General features: G+C 45.4%; 1 protein-coding gene across 1 annotated transcript in view; it reads right to left on the bottom strand.

Annotated features, from left to right (window-relative positions):
- The window catches only part of ABCA13 (ATP binding cassette subfamily A member 13), a 316,624-nt gene that overhangs the window by 38,861 nt on the left and 254,480 nt on the right, over window positions 1-23,283 (bottom strand). Inside the window, exon 56 of the mRNA XM_074986018.1 lies at window positions 16,764-16,914. Within this exon, the coding sequence (XP_074842119.1) occupies window positions 16,764-16,914 (151 nt within the window). The remainder of the gene's footprint in view (window positions 1-16,763; window positions 16,915-23,283) is intronic.

The following is a 23,283-nucleotide window of genomic DNA, read 5'->3' on the forward strand; positions in this document are numbered from 1 at the left end:
AGGGTCGCGAGCAGCTGGGGGTCCGTTGCTGTCCTCGGATGGTGGTGGCTCCGCCGTCGGCCCCGCTCTGGGGCTGGTTGGTGCTCCGCTGAGGGGCTGGCCTGCAGCGATGGCCCCGGTGGGCTCTCTGGGACCACTGACACCTCGCTGGCGCTCTCCGGGCCCTCTGATGGTGCAGCTGTGGAACACAGGGGGGAAGAAGAGTGAAGACAGCCGTTAGTGTGGCTCCCGATCCGTGGTCCTTGTCCCCCACACCCCTCTGCTGCTGGTTCCCCATCCCCGTCCCCGGGAGGTGCTACTGCTGCTGATGGGTGTTCCACTCCCCCCACCCCCAGGGATGGGGCATGGCACTGTCCTGCTGGGGGGACAGGGGCTGATGCACTCTTCTGAGGGACATGCCACTGCTGTCCCTGGGGCCATGGTCATCTGGGCATGTGGAGGGCCCTGGTCATGTCTCTTGTCCCCACCCCTCAACCCTGGGGGTGTGCACCAGGGCGGGTACATACCTGATGGTCCGGTCCCACGGTCAGGGGACACCTTCTGGGCGGACGCCCAGCTGGAGCTCCGGGACGGCAGGATTATGTGCAGCCCCCAGTCGCTGAAGGAGGATTCCCCCTCCTCCTCCTCCGGTGTCCCAGGTGTGGGCTCCTGGGGGGGCCCCTGGGGTGCAGGGCTTGCCTCCGGGGCGGACTCCGCCTCCGGGGCCTGCTGGGGCTCGTCAGCCGAGGTGTCAAGAGTGGCCAGCGGGGAGGTGGTGTACGGGGGGCCCAGGATGGACCTGAGCTCCCTGTAAAAGGGGCAAGTGGCGGAGGCGGCCCCAGATCAGCTGGCTGCATCCCAGGCCCGGGTGTAACCCTGCCACAGCTCCTTAACCTTACTCCTGACTTGGTCAGGAGTGCAGGCAGGGTGACCCCGGGTGGCCAGGCCCTTGGCCAGCCGAGCGAACGCATCCGCATTCTGCCTCTTGCTCCCCATTACCTGGAGCACCTCCTCCTCGCTCCAGAGCCACAACAGGTCCCGGATCTCGGCCTCCATCCAGGAGGGGCCCCGCTGCCTTTTCCCAGGCTGGCTGCCAGGCTGGAAGCCCTAGCTCCCCTTGGAGGGGGTGCCCTGGGGGTGCTTGGGGGGCTGGTGGGTGGCCATCGCAGCGGGGGGGTTGTCCTGGGGCTGCAGGGAGGCGTGCAGGCTAGCTGCGTGTTACTGCTGCTGCCTGCATGCGCTCTCAGCTTCCTGCACAGGAAGGCAGGGGGCGGGGAGCTTTAAGGGGCCGCTGCATGCGGCGCCCATAGACCTCAGGGGCTGGACAGAGCGTCTCTCAACCCCTCAGCTGATGGCCACCATGGCAGACCCCGCTCTTTCAATGTTGCGGGACACAGATCGGCTACATGTGCCCTACTTCGACATTCAACGTTGAAGTAGGGCGCTATTCCCATCCCCTGATGGGGATAGCGATGTCGACGTCTCACTGCCTTACATCAATGTCAACTTCGAAATAGCGTTTGCCCCGTGTAGACGTGGCGGGAGCTATTTCGAAGTTGGTGTGGCTACTTCAAAGTAGCCGGCACATGTAGACGCGGCTGATGTGTCACAAAGACTTCAAGTAACACACAAACAAAATATTCATGCAGACAACAGAAAATGCTATGGGATTTCTCCCTGGTAGCACTAATCTCTCTCACAAACAAACTCAGAGTCCTGAGTTAGATGAATCTTTATTTTTGGCATAAATGATTTTCCATGGTTTAAACTGATATGACTCCTCATTTTGTGTCAGCTATAGGTGACTTGCAATGAAATAAGAGATACAGTAAGGATTTGTACACTAGTATATACATTGTGACTTTCTCCAAATCCGTAGTTAGTGTTTCTCACCTGAGTACCTCCTCAATTCACACATTAAGCTCTTTCCACTCTTCCCCTCTTTCCCAGAACCAAGATACTAAAATAACTCTTCCCATTCACAGATCAACAACTCTATCCCTAATCTCCAATGTTCCTTAAAAAAAACTTCAAAATGTGTTCTGGTAATAATTCTAGTTCAGTTAAAGAGCTCTCCTCTTCCTAAATCAAATCCAACTGACTTAAATGGGAGCAAATTGGATGCTTAAACCTTAAAACTGAAAGCCTAGATTGTTTGAACTCCTGCCCACACACTTAACTTTACACATGAACAATCGCATTTAAGACAGTGGGACTTGTCACGTATGTGAGGCTAAACACCTCTGAAAACATGTAGGATTAGAGGCTGAAGTAGGGACTGTGCTTTTACCTATCAGTAAAGTTCCAGGAATAAGTTCCAGGAATACTAATTACACTGAAAAATAACACATATTTGATTGATTATTAAACCGGAGACTTTTTTCAGTCTTTTACAAAATCAGTAACAGCAATAAAGTAAATTATATACAGGAAGAGGTACTGGGACTCCCTAGGTACTTGCTTTAGATTTAACATCCAGACTAGGAAATCCTTAATATTGGATCTTTATGCACTCTATCCACTTCCAAAGATACAAAATTAAGAAATTATTGTATCAAATAATCACTTCTGAATAGGACTAAAGAGTATAGTGCAGCACTCATCATCCTTATAGCATAAACAAATATACATACAGTACACACACAAAGAGAGAAAGATAGATCCAACTCTTGGTGAAGTTTTCTGGAAGGACTTGCTTTGAATTTCACAAGAGTTGGACTGCACCCATATAAACTGGTAATTCCCAGGGGAAAAATACAGAACTAGTGAAAGTTTCAAACATAGAGGGATTTTTAGTAATGTTTTCCCCATCTGGGTGAACCTAGCAATTTTATGGCAAAGAGAAGTTACTCACCTGTGTAGTAACGATGGTTCTTCGAGATGTGTCCCCATGGGTGCTCCACCGTAGGTGTCGGGCTCGCCCCGGCGCCACAGCTCGGAAAATCTTCAGCAGTCTCCATCGGGTCGCACATGCGCCGATGCGCGTTGGCTCTTCGCGCGCTTACGGTCACGTGTGCAATCCGGTCCCCGCCAGTTCCTGATCGACCGCTCCGGACGTCTCTGACAAACACAAACAGAGCTCCGAAGTGGGGAGGAACGGGTGGGTAGTGGAGCACCCACGGGGACACATCTCGAAGAACCATCATTACTACACAGGTGAGTAACTTCTCTTTCTTCTTCGAGTGGTCCCCGTGGGTGCTCCACCGTAGGTGACTACCCAGCAGTAACCCCCCCCCCCCCCGAAAAAGGAGGTGGGTACCCGATTTATGCGCAGCTTGCCCTTGAAAGGACTGCTGTCTACAGGCGTGTATCCTCATCAAGCATCCTGTGCATGGCGTAGTGCTTGGCGAAAGTGTCGTAGGAAGACCACATCGCCGCTCTGCAGATGTCTCTCAGCGCGATTCCCTTGAAGAAGCCCGTCGACACCGTCATCGCCCTAGTGGAGTGGGCCCTGGGCAGAACAGGCAGAGGAGTCTTGCGAAGCTCGTAACACAGTCTTATGCATGACACAATGTGATTTGAAATCCTCTGTGAAGATAGTGCTTCCCCTTTTGACCTGGATGCAATGGACACCAGGAGTCTGTCCGTTTTCCGGAAAGGCTTAGTTCTATCGATGTAGAAGGCCAGCGCCCTTCTCACATCCAATAAGTGCAACCGTGCCTCTTTACTCGAATTGTGAGGCTTAGGATAGAACGAGGGAAATACTATGGGTTCGTTAATGTGAAAATCTGAAGAGATCTTTGGAACGAAGTCTGGGTGCAAATGTAAGACCACCGCCTCCTTTGAGAATATCGTGCAGGATGGTGTGCACATTATGGCTGTGAGCTCGCTCACCCTGCAAGCTGACGTGATTGCCAGGAGGAAAGTCGTTTTCATGGTAAGTAGCCGAAGGGGAACCGTAGCCAATGGCTCAAAAGGCGGTCCCGAAAGCATGTGTAGAACCAAGTCTAAACTCCATGACGGCGGTATTGGTTTCCAAGAGGGGTACAGGTTTACCAACCCCTTTAGGAAGCGTGTGACAACAGGATGGGCAAATATGGTTGATCCATCCTCTTCATGTCGAAAAGCTGATATAGCCGCAAGATGAACCTTTATGGAGGATAGAGAGAGCCCCTTTTGTTTGAGTTGTAGCAGGTAGTCCAGAATCGTAGGTATGGGGGCGTCCAGAGGTGTCAATTGCTTGGAAGAGCACCAAGCAGAAAAACACGACCATTTGTGCTCATAAGTCTTTCTGGTAGAAGTCCTCTGACTACACTCCAGGACTTGCTGCACTCCCTCTGAACATGTAGTCTCTCGGGCTCTGAGCCATGGATTAACCATGCTTGTAGCCGAAGTCTCTGCAGGTGCGGATGCAGTATTGACCCTCGAGACTGTGTGAGAAGGTCCGGTACTGTTGGTAGGGGAAACGGCCAGTGCTGTGCCATGCGTAGAAGCAGTGGGAACCATTGTTGCCGATCCCAGGTCAGGACTATGAGTGTCATGCGTGCTCTCTCCCTTTTGGCTTTCTCCAAGACCTTGTGTATGAGTGTTGTGGGAGGGAACACAGAGTAGAGGGCCCTTCCATGGGATCATGAAGGCGTCCCCCAAGGATCCCTGTCCCATGCCCGCTCTGGAGCAGTATTGGAGACATTTCTTGTTGTCGTGAGTGGTGAACAAGTCGATTTGGGGAAACCCCCATCTGTGGAACACTTGGTGAAGCAGGTCTGAATGGATCTGCCACTCATGTGTGGGCGCAAAGTGTCTGCTGAGTTGGTCTACCTTTACGCTGTGGACACCCAGTAAGTATGAAGCTCTTATGGTTATATTGTTGGCAATGCACCAATTCCACAACTGGACTGCCTCCGCACAGAGTGCACGAGACCTGGCCCCCCCCTTTGTCGGTTTATATAAAACATGGTGGTGGTGTTGTCGGTATTTACGCCGACTACTTTTCCGTGCAGATAATTCCGAAAATGCCTGCACGCATTGAACACTGCTCTGAGTTCTAGTATGTTTATATGCAGTGTCTTCTCTACAGGGGACCATAAACCTTGAGTGGCTTTGTCGTCCATGTGTGCCTCCCATCCCGTATGGGATGCATCTGTTGTAATGAAAACAATAATTTGTGGTTGGTGGAAAGGCACCCCTGTTAGTAGATTCTTGGGGTTTGCCCACCATGTTAGTGGCCTTCGCGCCTCCATTGTGAGTGACACCATCTTGAGAACGGTATGGGTTGATGGTTTGCATGCAGTCGCGAACCCATGCTGCAATCCTCGCATGTGTAGTCTGGCGTTTTGTACCACAAACATGGTGGTCGCCATGTGCCCCAGTAACTGGGAGCACGTTAGGACTGAGACAATGGGGCTGTATGTTATTAGTTGTACTAGAGACTCGATGGCGCAAAAACGGGCATCAGGCAAATATACCCTTGATGTGACAGAGTCTATCCGAGCCCCTATAAATTCTATATTTTGTGTGGGCTCGGTCTTTGACTTTGAGATATTGATGTTGAGGCCCAGTGAGATAAATGTGTTTGTGGTGATGTGTATCATCTGCAATATCTCTGCCTGGGAAGTTCCCTTTAGCAGGCAATTGTCCAGGTACGGGAAGATGAAGACGCCCTGTCTGTGCAGGTATGCTGACATGACCGCTAGGGTCTTGGTGAAAACTCTGGGTGCCGAAGAGAGACTGAATGGAAGGACTCTGTACTGAAAATGATCTGTGCCTACGATGAACTGGAGGAAGTGCCTGTGCGCTGGATGAATTGTGATATGAAAATATGCATTCTGTAAGTCGAGGGCTGCAAACCAATCTCCATCATCTAGTGCTGTGCTTATTGAAGCCATCGTAGTCATTTTGAAGCGTTGTTTGCGCAGATATTGGTTGAGGGCCCGTAGATCCAAAATGGGTCTCCAACCTCCTGTCTTCTTCTGTCAGGAAGTACCTGGAGTAGAAACCTTTGCCCTGAAATTGCTCCAGTACTCTCTCCACCGCCCCTATGAACAGGAGGTGGTCCACCTCCCGCCTTAGTTCCATGAGGTGAGAGGGGTCCCTGAGAAGGGGCGCGGTGGGAGGATTTGGTGGTGGTAATGATTGAAAGGGGATCATGTACCCCGTGGCTATAATCTCCAATACCCACTTGTCCAAAGTGATGCTTTTCCATTGTGGGTAGAATGGCTTGAGTCGATGATGGAACATGTGCTGAGATTGGCACTGAGAGACGGTCTTAGTTTCGCGACCCTCGACATACCCGTCAAACCTGCTGTCTTATATTCTGCCCTGAAGAGGCGTGGCCTTGTTGATGTCGACATCTGGGGCCTTGTACTGTGGTGGCTGTTGATGACGCCCCTGGTCATACCCCCGTTGAAAATGGGTACGTTGCAGTTGGTAACTATAACCACGTTGTTGAGGATAAAACTTTTTCCTTCTGTATGGTGGGGTATATATCCCCAAAGTCTGAAGTGTCGCTCTTGAGTCTTTACTAGAGTGCAAGACTGAGTCAGTTGATTCAGCGAATAATTTCATTTTGTCAAAGGGAAGGTCTGCTATTTTTATTTGCAGTTCCTTGGGAATGCCTGAGGTGTGGAGCCATGACTCCCTGCGCATTACCACCGCAGTGGCTACGGCACGAGCCACTGTGTCCACTACGTCTAAGGCAATCTGGACTCCTGCTCGAGAAGCCGCGTATCCTGCTTGTACGATTGCCTTAAGGACCGGCTTCTTATCCTCCAGGAGGAAGTCCATGAGAGCAGTAAGTTTAGAGTAATTGTCGAAATTGTGGTTCAACAAATGGGCAGCGTAGTTAGCCATGCGAAGCAACAGGGTAGATGATGAGTAGGCCTTTCTACCGAGGAGGTCCAGTTTCTTTATATCCTTGTCCAGTCCCCCAGATTTATACTGGGACGTTTTGGCTCTATGTTGAGAGGATTCAACCACCAGCGAATTTGGCTGTGGATGACTGAACAAAAACTCCATGCCTTTGGCAGGGACAAAATACTTTTTATCTGCCCTTTTGTTGGTAGGAGGAGTGGAGGCTGGAGTTTGCCATATGTTAGTGGCTGCCTCCATAATTGCATCTTCCAATGGTATGGCTATTTTAGAAGAAGAAGGGGGCCTGAGGTTTTTAAGGAGCTTGTGGTGCTTTTCTTGTACCTCCGCCACTTGAATGTCCTGAGATTGAGCCACCCTTTTGAACAGCTCCTGGAATTGTTTTAGGTCATCTGGGGGAGAGATGTCCCCAGGAACAACCGCTTCGTCTGGGGAGAATGAGGAGGCATCAGTGTGGTATCTCTCCTCCAGTTCCTCGGGTTCCTGGCTGTATTCATATAGTTGTTTGAAGTTTCGAAGTGAGGTTCAAAATCCTTTGAACCAGTCTCTGATTGGGAAACTTGTGGTGTTCCCCCAGGTTGAAGCTGTGCACTGTGACGTTGAGGAGGGGTTGACGGGGATCTACGACGAGATGCCGAACTCCTATGTTGATGTCCTGTATAATGGTGGTGGTCATAGCAACAGGGACAGGGTCCCGGTGATGGGGACCTGGACCACGACCCAAAAGCGTAAGGATGATGCAGGGAATGACATGATCATCGAGATGACACCGATGTAGGGGGAGATCCTCTGTGATGATACTCATAGGGGTCTCTGCTGGAAGATGGTGAGAAACGTGCAAATCCATGAGATGGACGTTGGAGAAAAGGAGATGGAAGCCTGTGGCAGGCTGAAGGTGTTGCTGCTCGCTGAATCTCTGGGGGGCATCGTGGTGATAATGGCAGCGCAATTACCTCAGGGGAGGGACTGCGGTGCCGGGTCTTTGCTTTGGCTTTTGCTCGCTCAGGTACCACTGGAGGCCTGATCGGTGCCGGAGGGCTCGGCACCGTAGTCGGTGCCGTGCTGGTTTCCGCTGCCCCCGGTGCCGTGCTCGGTGCCGGCGTTCTTGGTGCCACTTGGAGTGTTTCACTCGGCCCTGCAGGGCTCCGTGCCGGGTGTTGACGCTCCAGTGCCGTCGGAGCCGAAACTCTCGGTGCTGCAGTAGCCAGTGCCGATCTCTCCGGTGCCTGCACGGCCCTCGGTGCCGTTTCCTTAAGAGTCGCAGGCCCCTGTGCGGGTACATGCGCCGCGGCTTTCTCAGCAGAAGAAGCCAGCGGGCCCGGGCCCCTTACTTTGCTCGTCCCGCTCCCAGAGGTGACAGGCAGGGATTGAGCTGGAGAAGGCTCTCTCTTCTTCTGCACAGAGAAGGTCAAAGAGGCAGCCTTCCTCTTGTGCAACCCTGAAAAGCCCTCCTTATGGGGCTTTTCCAACGTGGTAGGCTGAAGTGCTTTGTCAAAGAGAAGCATTTTGAGCCTCATTTCTCTATCTTTCCTAGCTCTAGTTGTTAATTTAGAGCAATGAGAGCACTTCTGGGGGACGTGGGTTTCCCCAAGGCACCGGATGCATTTGCTGTGGCCATCCAAGGCAGGCATGGCCTCCCGGCAAGATTCACACTTTTTAAAACCGGGGGACGACATTGTTAGACTTTAAGCCCCTGAATCCTTAAGTGCTAACAGCGCACTTAGCAGTCTATTTGCCAAACAATAGCAACTGTTAGCCTTTGAAGGCTTGTCAAAAATAGCGGGCCTGCCCAGAGGCGGCCACTCTAATCCCTAAAACAGTCTTTTGCTTCTAGAAAAAAAACTATATACACAGTAGAACCAATATTATAATACTAAATAACTATTAACTATAACTATAACTAGTAAAAACGAATAAAACGGAGTTTATCTGTCTCAGGCATTGGAGCCGGAGAGGATTCCGTCTGCAGCCGTTGGCGGTTGAGAAGGAACTGGCGGGGACCGGATCGCACATGTGACCGTAAGCGTGCGAAAAGCCAACGCACATCGGTGCATGCGCGACCCGACAGAGACTGCTGAAGATTTTCCGAGCTGTGGCGCCGGGGCGAGCCCGACACCTACGATGGAGCACCCACGGGGACTACTCGAAGAAGAAACTCAGGTTATTAGCAGAGATCACATTCAGCACTGACCCTGAAAAGAGCTGCATGCAAGCAAACCTGCACAGCTCAGTTGACTATAGGACTAAATTCTGCTCCGATTCCAGATAAATCACCAAAGTATTAGAGCACAAAATAGCACAAAGCCTTCATAGAGTACAAGTCAATGGATCTACATGTGGGACTCACTGAAGGAAGAACACTGTGCAGGCTGCCTTTAGGTTTTGAAGCCCTGATAAAAAAATCAGGGAAGCTTGATTGGAAGCACCTCCAAACAGAACATAGTAATTTTAATGGAAAGAGGCTCCGCTTTGGAACACTTCATCTGTTATGTTTTTCATTAGGTGCAGTTAATAGGTGCAGCAGCTACTTGATGTCATCTGGACTCTGCTCCGAATAAACATGTGCCAAATTCCAGTCTCATCTACTATGGTGTAAATGGGAGCAGAATATAATCCCAACCATTTCCACTGATATTTGAATTAAGCACTAAAATAAAAATAAGTATTTTTTAAAAAATTTCTGACAATCCAGTGTGGTCACCGATGGAACATCCCAAAACAATTGCATTATTTTAGCACAACTCTAATCCCGTCTAGCTTCACATACAGGGATAGTCAAACATCTATATGTGGAGGGCAGACCAGAAGGCCAACCGTGCCATGCATGGGCAGCAAATTCCATTCCTGCCTGAGGCTTGCAATTCTGGGTCCAGTGTGGAATCACTGGGTCTTGCACAGGAACCAGGACCACAGGGCAGCAGATGTGCAGGAACTCCCCTACCCAGGGAGGGAGTCCTCAATGGGGATGTAGGGTGTTGGAGGAGGTACGTAAGAACATAAGAATGGCCATACTGGGTCAGACCAAAGGTACATCCAGCCCAGTATCCCGTCTGCCGACAGTGGCCAATGCCAGGTGCCCAGAGAAGGAGAACAGAAGACAATGATCAAGTCATTTATCTCCTACCATCCATCTCCTGCCCTGGTACTGAAGGCTAGGGCACCATACTTTACCCTTGGCTAATAGCCATTTATGGACCTAACGTCCAAAAATTTATCGAGCTCTTTTTTAAACCCCAATAGAGTCCTGGCCTTCACAGCCTCCTCCGGCAAGGAGTTCCACAGGTTGACTGTGCGCTGTGTGAAGAAAAATTTCCTTTTATTAGTTTTGAACCTACTACCCATCAATTTCATTTGGTGTCCCCTAGTTCTTGTATTATGGGAAAAGGTAAATAATTTTTCTATATTCACTTTCTCCACACCATTCATGATTTTATATACCTCTATCATATTGCCCCTCAATCGCCTCTTTTCCAGACTAAAAAGTCCCAGTCTCTCTAGCCTCTCCCCATATGGGACCCATTCCAAACCCCTAATCATCCTAGTTGCCCTTTTCTGAACCTTTTCTAATGCCAACATATCTTTTTTGAGGTGAGGAGACCACATCTGCACGCAGTACTCAAGATGTGGGCATACCATAGTTTTATATAGGGGAAGTATGATATCTTTTGTCTTATTATCTATCCCTTTTTTTTAATAATTCCTAACATTCTATTTGCTTTACTAACTGCCACTGCACACTGCATGGATGTCTTCAGAGAACTATCCACTATAACTCCAAGATCCCTTTCCTGATCTGTCATAGCTAAATTTGACCCCATCATGTGGTACTTGCAGCCTTACATATGAGGTGGGGGCAGTGCTGTCCTGGCATGGAGGCTGGTGCAGGCTGAAAGTTTAGTGCAAGCTCAGCAGATAACTCTGCCCTGAAGACCTCTCCCTCTCTCCAGGGTGGGGAGCCTGGCCCTGTCATCCCTGCTAGCCAGGCTCTGAGGCCCCACCATGACCCAAGCAGCAGTGCAGAGAGTGCTTGCTGTTCTGCTAACCTGGTGGCCCAGGTTGGGTGTGGTCCAATAGCTGCAGGGGAAAGCCCAGTCAGGCCATGGAGATGGCTCTTCCTGAACTCCAATGTTCACTCCACAAGGAAGAATCCAATCTCAAAGTCCACTCGAACGGCAAGCAGACTACCAAAAAACAGTCAACATCCCTGAAAATCCCAACACAAGGTAACTAGCTTTGGGGATGGAGGACCCATGCATCAACCTCAAATGTCTCATATTTTTTACAACATGATCTAAAAGAAAAATCTAGGTCTGATTTAAAAAGCAAATTAAAACTTCATTTAATATAAAGTTTCACATCAATAACCAATGACCCACATTCTCACTCTTTCCCATTCAGTATATTATTGTTTTCGAGCGTTAAGAGCACTCAACTTTACATCAGGCCTTTAACTTATGCTGCTGCCAGATCTGGCTACTGAAGGATCAGATCCTTGAAGATACTGCTTTAATAATTATATTTACTTATGCAGCCATGCATACCATAAGTCACCTGCTTGCTTGCCAACTCACTGAAAAACAAAATTAACTCAAGTTGCTTTCCACCCTGGAATCAAACTAGTGTTCCCTAATTCATGTTCTCTTTCTTCTTTTGTTAACACACATTTAACAGTAAGCACACACAGAACATGGCCTGGAGCATAGCATAATGTGTGGGATGGAGACAATAATAACTTACATTTCTATAGGACCCAGTATCCTCAAGGACTCACAAGCACTATATTTTACTAATTTAAGCTCAAATACGACTACACAACTTTACACAAATAGAACTTTTCATTCACCACTGAAATTTAGCCATTTCTGAGGTGCTGTCCAGCAGCTGTTTCACACTGTACTGCAACACTAAGAGTGTAGAACAGAAGTGAATGTTGGTATAGCATACCTGAGTCAGAGTCACATATTAATTCTTCCCCTGCCCCAACCCCATAACAAGGTTTAGATTTAGTCTGAGTTTTGGGGAAGGTTGAAGATCAGTTATTCTATATTATTTACAATAGCTCTCAGGCATAACACTCATCTGGTGTGGCACCGGACCATCTTGCAGTTTTAAGGTTTGTCCACCACTTGGTATTCAAACAAAACTGGACATGCCTCTTTTAGGCAACTAAATACCATTTGAAAAGCTGGTGCTGAGTTCCTTTGAAAATGGGATAAGCACTTACGGAAAGAAGAATCAATAAGGCAGATTCATTAGTTCTTGGAATACTAAGCTGATCCTGAATAAAAATAAAAAAGAAGTAGTCATGTAGCACTTTAAAGACTAACAAAACAATTTCCTCAGTGATGACCTTTTGTGGGACAGACCTGCTTCTTCAGATCATAACCTTACCAGAACAGACTCGATATATAAAAGACCAGGGTCCAAAATTGTTATCAGGGTTGACAAATCAGAAAAATTATAATCAAGTTTGGCAAATCAGAAGACCAGAGGGATGGCAGGGGGTGGGGGCCCGGAGGGTGGGGAAGCGTGGGAATGTTTTACCTAGATCTTAACTTCCCCACCCCATAACCCGAACCCGAACCCCGCCTGCTGTCCCTCTGGTCTTCCAATTTGCCAATCTTGACAACATTTTTTCTGATTTGTCAACCTCGATAACAATGTTTGGACCTCTGTGCTTTATATATTGAGTCTGTACTGGTAAGGCTATGATCTGAAGAAGTGGGTCTGTCCCACAAAAGTTCATCACCTAACAAATTATTTTGTTAGTCTTTAAAGTGCCATATAACTGGTTTTTTGTTTTGATAGAATACAGATTAACATGGTTCTCTCTCTGTCACTGATCCTGAATAAGTTATGGATGACATGGCATGTCAAATGTTTTATTGTAATTTTTCCTTAATTAAAAAAAAATGGATTTTTATTACTATGTGTGGCTTTAGGAGCCATGACCCTAGGCACAAATCTATAACCTATGTTTCAGACTGTCACTGAATCAAGGATACCCCTCATGGCAAAACAAGATGTAATTTAACACAGTTGCCACTCTCCCAGGAATGACAAGGCAGTTTTCCTCCTTCATTCACTCGTTCAAGGTCCATTTAAGTTACCCATCTGTCCTGTTTTGCACTGGATTAATTCCAGCTCTGGGAAGAAATATGTTTATTCTGCACACTTTGCACGCAATAGATGAGTCAGTCAGTTTGCTTAGACTGATGTTGTGGGCATATCATGTATGTTTTCCACACTGGGGCATGTAGCCAGACATGAACCCCCCATTTGGCCTTTTCTTCCTCTCCCCCACACTGGGAGAGACAGAGAGAGAAATAAGCAGGGGAGACAGGCGGCCTTTGATGTCCTGGGAACACAGGTGTGCTGTCTCGCCCAGCCTCTCTACTATACACAAAAACCAGGCAGTGAATGGGCTAGCTGATCTCGGTAATTAACATGCCTTGATCACTTCCCCAGGAAGGATGGGGAACCACCCCCCACCCTTCACCTCCAAAGGTGCCCAATTGTCCACAATTCACAGGTGCAAATTGAGCCTTGCATCTTCCCTGGGAAACCTGGGGTTCAAACACTCTCCTCCCAATTGGCCACTTAAGACCAGGAAGAAGCCTACGTGCCACAAGGGCTGTATCTACACGTGCCCCAAACTTCGAAATGGCCATGCAAATGGCCATTTCGAAGTTTACTAATGAAGCGCTGAAATGCATATTCAGCGCTTCATTAGCATGCGGGCGGCAGCGGCGCTTCGAAATTGACGAGCCTTGCCGCCGCGCGGCGCGTCCAGACGGGGCTCCTTTTCGAAAAGACGCCACCTTCTTCGAAGTCCCCTTATTATGGGAATAAGTGTATATACTATGCTAAGGCATTAATGTTGATAAGTATGTAGCTGGAAAATAAGTGTATATACTATGTAGTATGTACTGGAAAGTATGTAGCTGGAAAATAAGTGTATATACTATGCTAAGGCATTAATGTTGATAAGTATGTAGCTGGAAAATGGAATTTACAGAAGTACACAAATAACTGAAGAGCACAGGTCCTATTGAAAGTCAGTAAAAATTGTGTTCCTAATTCACTCAGAAACCTTTATAAATCATACCTATAAGCCCCTCAATATTATGGGAATAAGGGGACTTCGAAGAAGGTGGCGTCCTTTCGAAAAGGAGCCCCGTCTGGACGCGCCGCGCGGCGGCAAGGCTCGTCAATTTCGAAGCGCCGCTGCCGCCCGCATGCTAATGAAGCGCTGAATATGCATTTCAGCGCTTCATTAGTAAACTTCGAAATGGCCATTTGCATGGCCATTTCGAAGTTTGGGGCACGCGTAGACGTAGCAAGGGGTATAAAGGCGCTTGGCAAACCACCCCCCTTTGAGTTTCAATCACCTACACCTGCTGGCCAGGTCTGGAATTAACTCCCGAAACTGGGGATGCCTGGTCCGTATCTACTTCATCCCAAGGGATTGAGAGAATCTGGGTCACACTGGATCTAGGAGGCAGGGGTAAGAATTACATCTGTATTACACGTCTTTTGTATAGGAATTGAGGGAAAGACTCTGGTTCCACCAGGTCTAAGAGGCAGGGGTGAAAAATCACACCTGCAACTTGCCTCTCTTGTGTACACATTACTTGTATTACTTTAAGCTAGCTAGTTTGTCTAAAACTTTTCTTAAGTTAAATTCTGTTGTTTCCCCTTTAAAAACCGCGGGTACCAGCTGTTTTGGGCTATAAACTGCTAAAACCATTAGCCTGTCACTCAAACCGCGGGAAGCCCTTGTCTTATCTTTAAAACGCGTTTACCCCTTTGATCTATTGGAACACTGCGATCCTCCACCATCTTTTACACAGAACTGTAGAAAATCATTATCTTGTCTATCAAACCCCAGGGGGTCCCTACCTTACCTTAACTGGCGAGCCGCGGTCAGCAATTACCTTCTGTAAACATTAGTAACCACAAGAAAAGCCATTATCCTGTCACTCACTCGGCGGCCATCTTGGTTTCATTCATAAATTGAGCGGTCAGTTTAAAACCCCCTTTTACACGCGGCAGCCGCTTCTGTTGTAAAATCGCTGCCAGCGGTTTCCTATTAACTGTTAGTAAAGTTATAAACAAAAATTCACAATTGTGGTACTTTGATCACTTGTCTTAGTTATATTGTTTCCATCTTTGTATAAATAAAATAACTGTTAAAGCCTCTCTAAGTGTAATTTTCCTCTTGCTGCTGTACCCGAACTAAACACAAACCAAAGAACCCAGCCTGCCCTGGCTGCTTAGCATAGCTGCTGGTGTAGCATCACCCCCCGCCCCCTCTTGCCTCACCAGACCTTTAGCTGGCACCTGGGCATCGGCTCACAGGGCACCTCTGCTTAAAACACTCTGTAATATTGAGGGGCTTATAGGTATGATTTATAAAGGTTTCTGAGTGAATTAGGAACACAATTTTTACTGACTTTCAATAGGACCTGTGCTCTTCAGTTATTTGTGTACTTCTGTAAATTCCATTTTCCAGCTACATACTTATCAACATTAATGCCTTAGCATAGTATATACACTTTGCCATATGGGCACCTACATTACAAGGGTGCATTATCATCTGTTCTTTTTGTAGTACAGAAAGGGTTAAGAATGAAGTTTTACAGCATGTTAAGAATTGCTGCTTAATTAAATAATCAAGCTCTGATTCCTGCTTTAAGTTACATTTATGACCAAAACATATCTGATGACTTAGGTGCGTCTTCTGAATATTAATAGCTTTCTCTTAAATGAATGTTTGGCTGCAAGCGACATGCCAGACATTGTTCTCATCCATGTCTCCATTAAATGCCATGATAATAGACAGATAGTACAGTTGTTCTAAAAGCTGACCGTAAAAAGGGAACTGTCACTGTATGGTGATGACAGGTAATTAAAGCCAAGAGGTTTAATGAAAAAACAATTATCTCTTAATATATTTCCCTTAGACCAATGGGAACAAATCTTCATGTTTGCAGGGCTCTGACCATTTTTAATCCAAAACTAATGAAGTGACTTGACAGCATTGAACAGCTAAGGGAAAGATTGGGTGCTGAATTTTAAGTAGCCATCCTTAATGGTGCCTGGCACTGTTGACATGGGTGCCTTGTTAAGATAGTGAGCTGCATTCTCATGTCCAGCCAAGCTCTGCTTCTATGCATATGGCCCCAATCTGGGAGCTATATGAGGGATTTACTGAGATTTCAGGTCAGGATAGACTAGCTCCAAAGCTTCTCTAACTTGTGCCCAGTTGCTAAGTCTCACCATAAGAATGGCCATACAGGGTCAGAATAAAAGGTCATCTAGACAAGTATCCTGTCTTCTGACACTAGCCAATGCCAGATATCCTGGAGGGAGTGAACAGAAGAGGTAATTATTCAGTGATCCCTCTCCTGTGATCCATTTCCAGCCTGGGAAAAACACCATTCCTACCCAGTCTGGCAAATAGCCATAGACAGACACAACCTCCATGAATGAATCTATCTAGTTCTTGTTTTAAACCCTGGTTTTCACAACATCCTCTCCTCAAAGATCTACCTTGAAACTGACACTCTTCCCACACAGATGTACTTTGGCCACAAGATCTGACTTCAAAGTTGTGTTGCTAAAAGGCCATAATGGTTCCCCAGGACCTGAAAGTGATGAGGCTACATATGCAGAATTTTAATTCTTCTGTATTTTGTGGGCCAAGCATTGTTCTCAAACTAGTGCAGCTCCAATGATGTCAGTGAATTTACTCTTGCCGTACACTGGGATGAGAAGAAAATTGTGCTACTTTTTAAACTTGAAAGGAAGCCAAGACTCTTTGGAGGGAAATTCTTTATAACCAAAACTGTTAAAGACAAATGTCTGATTTAAATGGCATTTTCTCTGGTGCAAGAAAATGAAACTGTTTTGTCAATCTTTGGCCCAGCCTCACTCTTACCTATTTCTTGCAAAGCTAAATTATGGATATTTACCTTCGGGATACATTTTTTTGGAACTCCATGAAGAGTACAGTAATAATAAAGATGCTCCCGTCCAGTTAGAAGTTCATCCAGGGCATCTTGCTGTGGGCAGTAGCCAATCAGAATCCCTTCAGAGATTGCAGACAATATATCCATTTCAGACCTATTTAAAAGGAAAACAGTGGTTGAAACACTTGAGTGTGATATTCCTTAATACTGTAGCCTGAGTGTTATTGTTTTACAGCCTTAATTCATACAGTTCTCAAGAATAAGGATATTCTCCTTAGAAGTTTAAGAGGAGGGAGCAGAACAGAATCATTTCTCTCTCTCTTCTCTTTACCTTTCCCAGGATAAGCCCAGCAGCTCTGTGTTCTTTTCACTGCCACGTTTTTCCTCTTTCTAATCCCACATTCCCACCACAAGTACCAGAAGAGGAGCCTCTGGTTCTAGTGAGCTTGTCTACTCTTCATCTGTTCTAGCCAGCAAACTCCAACTGGAGACAATACAACTTCTGGGCTATAAAGTGTGTATCTGACCTAAGCTGCTTTTACACATGCCACCTCCTGTTGGAGGCTGCATAGTAATGAGGCAATTTGAAGTAGGCTAACGAGGCACTAAAGTGCATATTCAGCACCTCATTAGTATAATGGCAGCTGTGCAAATTTCAAAGTGCAGACTTTGAATTGCAAATTAACAGCATAGATGGGGGCAGCTTTGAAATAAGCACCTCCCTTACTTCCACAAAACTAGATTGGAGTAAAGGAATCTTGAACTGGGGTGCTTATTTCAAAGGACCCCCATCTACCCTGTCAGTCTGCAATTCAAAGTCTGAACTTTGAAATATGCATAGCTGCCATTATGCTAATGAGGTGCTGAATATGCATGTTAGTGCCTCATTAGCCTGCTTTGAATTGCCTCATTACCATGCCACCTCCAAGAGGAGGTAGCATGTGTAGAAGCAGCCCTAGTTTCCCTCGAAGCCACCCATTCTCCGCTGCTTTTCCACGTGAAGTACGATGCAAATCAAGTCTCCTGTGTAGGCTCTGGCGGAAGCAGAGGAGAGATGTGGAACATAGGAATTGTCACTATCAGGGGGGTATTTTCACCCTCCATCTCAGTAAAGTCTCCTCCTGAAGCATTTCTTTCATACAGATGAATGAGCATACCTGAAGACGCAGAACAGCCAGTTTCAAAAGGGTTAAGGTTATTTATGAGCAGAGCACAGTGTGCCAACATTGGCAGCTAAGCAGATCTCTCAACAATTAACAGAGTGGTAGGGGTATGTGTGTGTGTGTGTAAACATTCCTTATATTCAGAAGTTCTTCAGGAAACACAACTCTCCTCCCTACCCCACCCCACCCCACCCAAAAAAAGATACAAAATAAAAGCCTAATAGTGAAAAGGATGATAGCCAGACAAAAACACACCAATCCCTTATAAATTATTACCCACATTTCAGTCTCTGGCCTCAGCTCTGTAGCCATACAGAAAAACTAGAAACCGTGTTCACTGCAAAGAAGCAGGCTTGATTGCAACACTATCATTACCCATAATGATACTAAATGTACCCTTATTTATCCCAATACCTAATCCAACATTTGGTGGTGCTGATTTAAATTTACAGAAAATGATTTAGACAGACATCATAACTGTTAAAAATCTAAATGCCTTTTTGCAAAGTCTGAGTTCTGGGGGGGAAGGGGAGTTTAAAAAAGGCTTTGCATGACAATGTGATATTCTATTTTCCCATAGTGCTTGTGTGTTACTAGGAATCTGATTAATAGGGTTGAATACACAGCTCGTCATTTAGAAAAGGAAAAGCAAATGCTCTTTATAGACTGACTACAAATGCCAAAACTAGAGGAAGCGTAAATATGTATCTGCTAAGGCTTTACAATGCTCTCTTCTCTGGGAGGAAAGACGTACAAACTGTGTGTTTTACATACTTAAACATATTATCATAATATTTAAATGCTCTGAAAAGTTAATCAATCATCATAGGCTACATCATGTTGGGGAGTGATCAGATGGTCTTCTTTCTCTTAACACAAAAAATACTAAATTTTAATACCTATGTGAGTTTGGACAGAACCAAGAACAACATTAAAGGAGCTCTACCAAATTCTAAAATGTGACCCAACAAAATGGAAGTTAGGACTAAACGCCACCATTTGCCCCTGGTCATTTCAAGGGGTGTTCTTTAAAAAAAAGAACACACACACACACACACACACACACACACACACACACACACACATTACAGAATTACTCCTAACACTATATCAAGCATATCTAAATAAAATTAAATGGCTTTTTAAAACCATCTGCACCTCAGGGTATGGATTTACTAATGTGGACTACATTAACATAAATTGGCAGAAGCAGTGTATTCCTTCCGTAGTGAACTCTGACATACACAAATTCTATTTATAGTCAACTCCTTTCTGGGTGCCAAAGACATTGTAAGAGATACACAAAGCAATCTCAAATAAAACAACAGGACAAAACAAACCTTCCTTCTGGCACAGCTGTTCCTTTTGGAACACTGAAGTTTTGGCTTGAGGCAATATGCAAGGCACTCATATAAGAGGCCTGATTAAGTACTGGGGGAAGTTTGCTAACTTCTGAAAACTTTCATAAGCGTGGAATTTACTTTGGTGAGTCTAGAACTGGATTGGCAACTCCCATCCTAAATGGTTCTACTATGCAGGACGTCTTGGAAGCAAAATAACAATCAGCTAAAACATTCATTAGCTCTCAATTTTGGGTGACTGTTCCTCCATAGGGATGTGCTAAGATAGGTTCTAATTCACTAAGCAAAATAGAAAACTATTTAGAATCCTTAGCTCCACTGTTTCTCCAAGACCATTAGCAATGTCTTGCTTCCAGTTAAATATAAGACCTAGAAATAAGTGGTCCCTGTGAAGAAGTACAAGGTCCATAAAGAAGGAAAACACTGCAAAGGAGTTTAAAATATTTGACCACTGAGCCTTGCACACTCTGGCCCTGATCCTACAAGAAGTGCAATTAATGCAGACCCTGTTTCCAACGGGGACTCTTACTGGGTGCAAAGGTCTTTGCTAGGAAGATTAGAGTCTCTATTTTTTTTTCCTACACCTAGAGGACCTTAGCTGTTTACATGATAGAAGAATGCCACAGATTCTTTACAGAGGAAAAAATGCCTTTTCAAGTGGTGAGTGTTCGAGACTTTACTGTTACATGTAGCGTCATGCCTGTTCTTCCCTTAATGCGGTATAAGCAATCTCTCTGACTGGAATGACTGTGAAACGAGTGCTTTTCAGCTTGCTCTTATGCTTTTGTTGGATGCTGAAAATGCTGGTTAAATCGAAAGGACTTAGCTCTCAAATGTTACTCCCTTGTTCCTCACCTCTTCAAAATGAAATGTCCTCCAAAGAAAGCTCATCTTTCCATTTCACTTTCATGTGTACAAGAGAAATTAGCATTCCCCCTGTTAGCACAGTGTTATACCAAAAATCCCCCTCATTATAAAAGGTGCTGTACAGGATTTTGAGCTAAAACTGTAATTTGCCTTAATTTATATTTTAAAGCTATTAGTTGCATTAATTATGTTCTCCTACTCCCTTACCGCATATAATATGCGTAATGTTATTAGGCCATCCATGTTGATGAGAAAAAGAACAGGAAGAGAAAATGCAGATGATTTTATGTGTGAAACAAGATTCAAGGATGACAAAGCCTCACTCAGTCTACAACAATTGAATACATCAATAAGCACAGTATTTCTCAGCATAATACCCAAACAATAAAGGCAGTAATACAGAAATCTACACTTACATAGCAACTTGCTTCTAAATTGCTTTAAAAATATTAACTCTATTGCTTATCTTTTAAACTTGTCAGTAGATTTAGGTAATATCTTAGAATACTATATATACTGAAGTAAAGTTATTTATATAGGCACTCTCTATCACAGCTTTACAGAAAATTAGGTAATGTTCCAAAGGTTGAGGTAACTTTATCAAAGGTGGAAACTAATAAGACTAAGGTTGAATTGTGCAATAATAAAATAATAAGGCTTAGCTCTTCTACAGCCCTTCTCATTCACTGATTGCAAAGTGCTTTATAAAAAGGCATAGTTTTTGTATCTGTAGAATAAGGATGACTGTAGCATGAAAAACAGCATAATACATTGATTCAGTGACATAACAGCAAATAAAGCACAGAAGAAAGAAGTTTATCAACAGAGGTCGAATTCTCCATTTTGTGACTACAGTTTTGTGCTAGCGTCACTCCACAGATTTCTCTATTTTGTTCAGCAAGAAGATGCCATCTCTAAACGTCATCTAGATTTCTGTCCTTTAACTAGGGACCTACCAGAATAACAGCCATGCAAAATGTGTCGCCTTTTGTGTGTTTTTATCCTATACTATACAGATTTGGTGGGGGAGACCTGCGTTTCTTAAATTGGATGTCCTGACCCGAAAAAGAATTGCAGGAGGATCACAGGATTATTTTAGGAGGGAAGTCTTGACACCCTTACTCCAGCACTGCCTTCAGAGCTGGGCAACTGGAGAGCAGTGGCTGTAGTGTTGCCCAGGTCAGAAGGCAGCACTTAGTCAGCACAGTGTATTGACCCTGGGATTAAAAGGGCCTCCATCCCAAAGGGAAAGACAATGAGAATTCTACAGAGAATTTCAACAACCCTGCAGTACTTGCTTGAACTTTAAAAAGAATTTATGAATTGATTGAAAGCTGGGCTCAACATTCCTTTGGCAAGAAGGGAGCTGGAGGGAGTACTGAGGAAGCCATATGTTTCTGTGGAATTTGAGAATCCAATATGCAATGCAAGCATAAAGTCCAGTTTCCAATGCATTTTAGCCAAAACAGAATACACCATTGACAAAGGCTGGTGGTTTTCTCCTTCACTGCCATCTAGAAGATGTAATCTTTCTTGTACAAGGGGAGCTAACAGGAGAAATAAGAACTCTTCTTTGTGAAGCATGGTTACACTATACTAAATCACAACTGAAAAAGTTGAGGGAGAAACTCCCAAAACACCACTATAACAGAGTCACAGTGGTCTTTCCCCTTTTTTCATCTGCTGACATGAGAGCATTACACCAGTCTCTGAGCTCACAAAGCAGGAACATTGGACAAAGTTTAAGAAAAGTCAAGTATGTGAGGAGCTGAGAGAACCCTTTTTCTGGTAACAAACAGCCTTCCCAAAGTGAGATTTGCACTGATAAATTTGTTACTCAATAAACAGCAGTTTTCTGGCAAGTTCTTCATTGTCCTGATTGATGTGCAAGCACTGAATGATTGCACCAAGGAAAGAGAAAGGACATATTTCACTTGTTCCTAAGACTTCAAAAAGAAAGACACAAGGGTCAAGTATCAGAAATCAAGTGCCAGTAGCTCAGCCACTGAAAGAGGCAGCCTGGGGTACTTGCAGTTTGAAATAAACAAAGGATACTATAAACTTCAAAGCCATGTAAGAAATAATATCTGTAAACGAAATTAACTTCAAACTACAAATGGCTAGATTCTCAGCTGATGTAACAGTTGATGTTATTCATTCCACCAGAATCAAAAAAACAGGGCATTTTGCACCAGCTGATATCCTGGCCCAGACTCTTCCACCATGGTTAGCCAGAAAAGTGACTCATTTATTTCTTTTCATGCTCCCATGTTTACATGCCTTCTTCCATGTATGCTCTTATGCCTGGAATGCTCCCTTTGAGGTGGTCTGCCATACCTTAAGCCTTCATTTCTTAAATCCCTCTTTAAAAATACTTCCTCTACATCCTGCAGAGAAGAATATATTCAATATATTTTAGTGACTGAAACAAAGATCACAGAAGTAACATGCTGAACTGAACAGCTCATTTGCACTGTTTTTCATTATATTCTATTGCTCCATAGCCCATTTGCATACTGCATACACAGATGGTAGGATCTTTGGGTCTTTCCCTTGTGGCAAGGTGCCCCTTTTTCTGGTTTGGGTCCTCCACCTCTGCCCCTGGCTGTAGGGTTTAGGCTGTGGCAGCATCTGCTGTTCTCTAGCCTGTTAGTCTCTTTCCCTCCTCTAGTCACAGCCAAAGTTGTAAGCCTTGCTGAGGGAGGGGAGCCCAGGCACTCTCCCTTCCCCAGCTGTCCTTAAGAGTCTTATCTGTTTTGACTTCTTCACAACTCTTCTCCCAGTGCCTTCTCTTACTCTCCCCCATCCCTCTTTGACTGGGCTGCTTTTCAGCCTGCCAGCAGTCAAGTCAGCTGGTTTTTGTTAGTTAGTTGCAGATTGCTCTCATCTGCGTTGCAGAACAAGCTGATTCCCTCCATCAGGCTGCCAGACTGAACTGCATTTTTACTCATCCAAGCAGGGTCTGCTGTCCTCCCTGTTAACATCCCCTTATGTGGCCATTCAGGAAGTCATATCATTTTAACCACTTTTGAACTTCTTGCAGAATGACTGGAGAGGTGGAGGTAATCCCAAGTGTACATATAAAATAAATGGGTCTAAACCAGCTGTTACCATTCAAGAAAGAGAACTTGG

Source organism: Carettochelys insculpta, chromosome 2 (assembly GCF_033958435.1).
Source record: "Carettochelys insculpta isolate YL-2023 chromosome 2, ASM3395843v1, whole genome shotgun sequence".
NCBI lineage: Eukaryota > Metazoa > Chordata > Testudines > Carettochelyidae > Carettochelys > Carettochelys insculpta.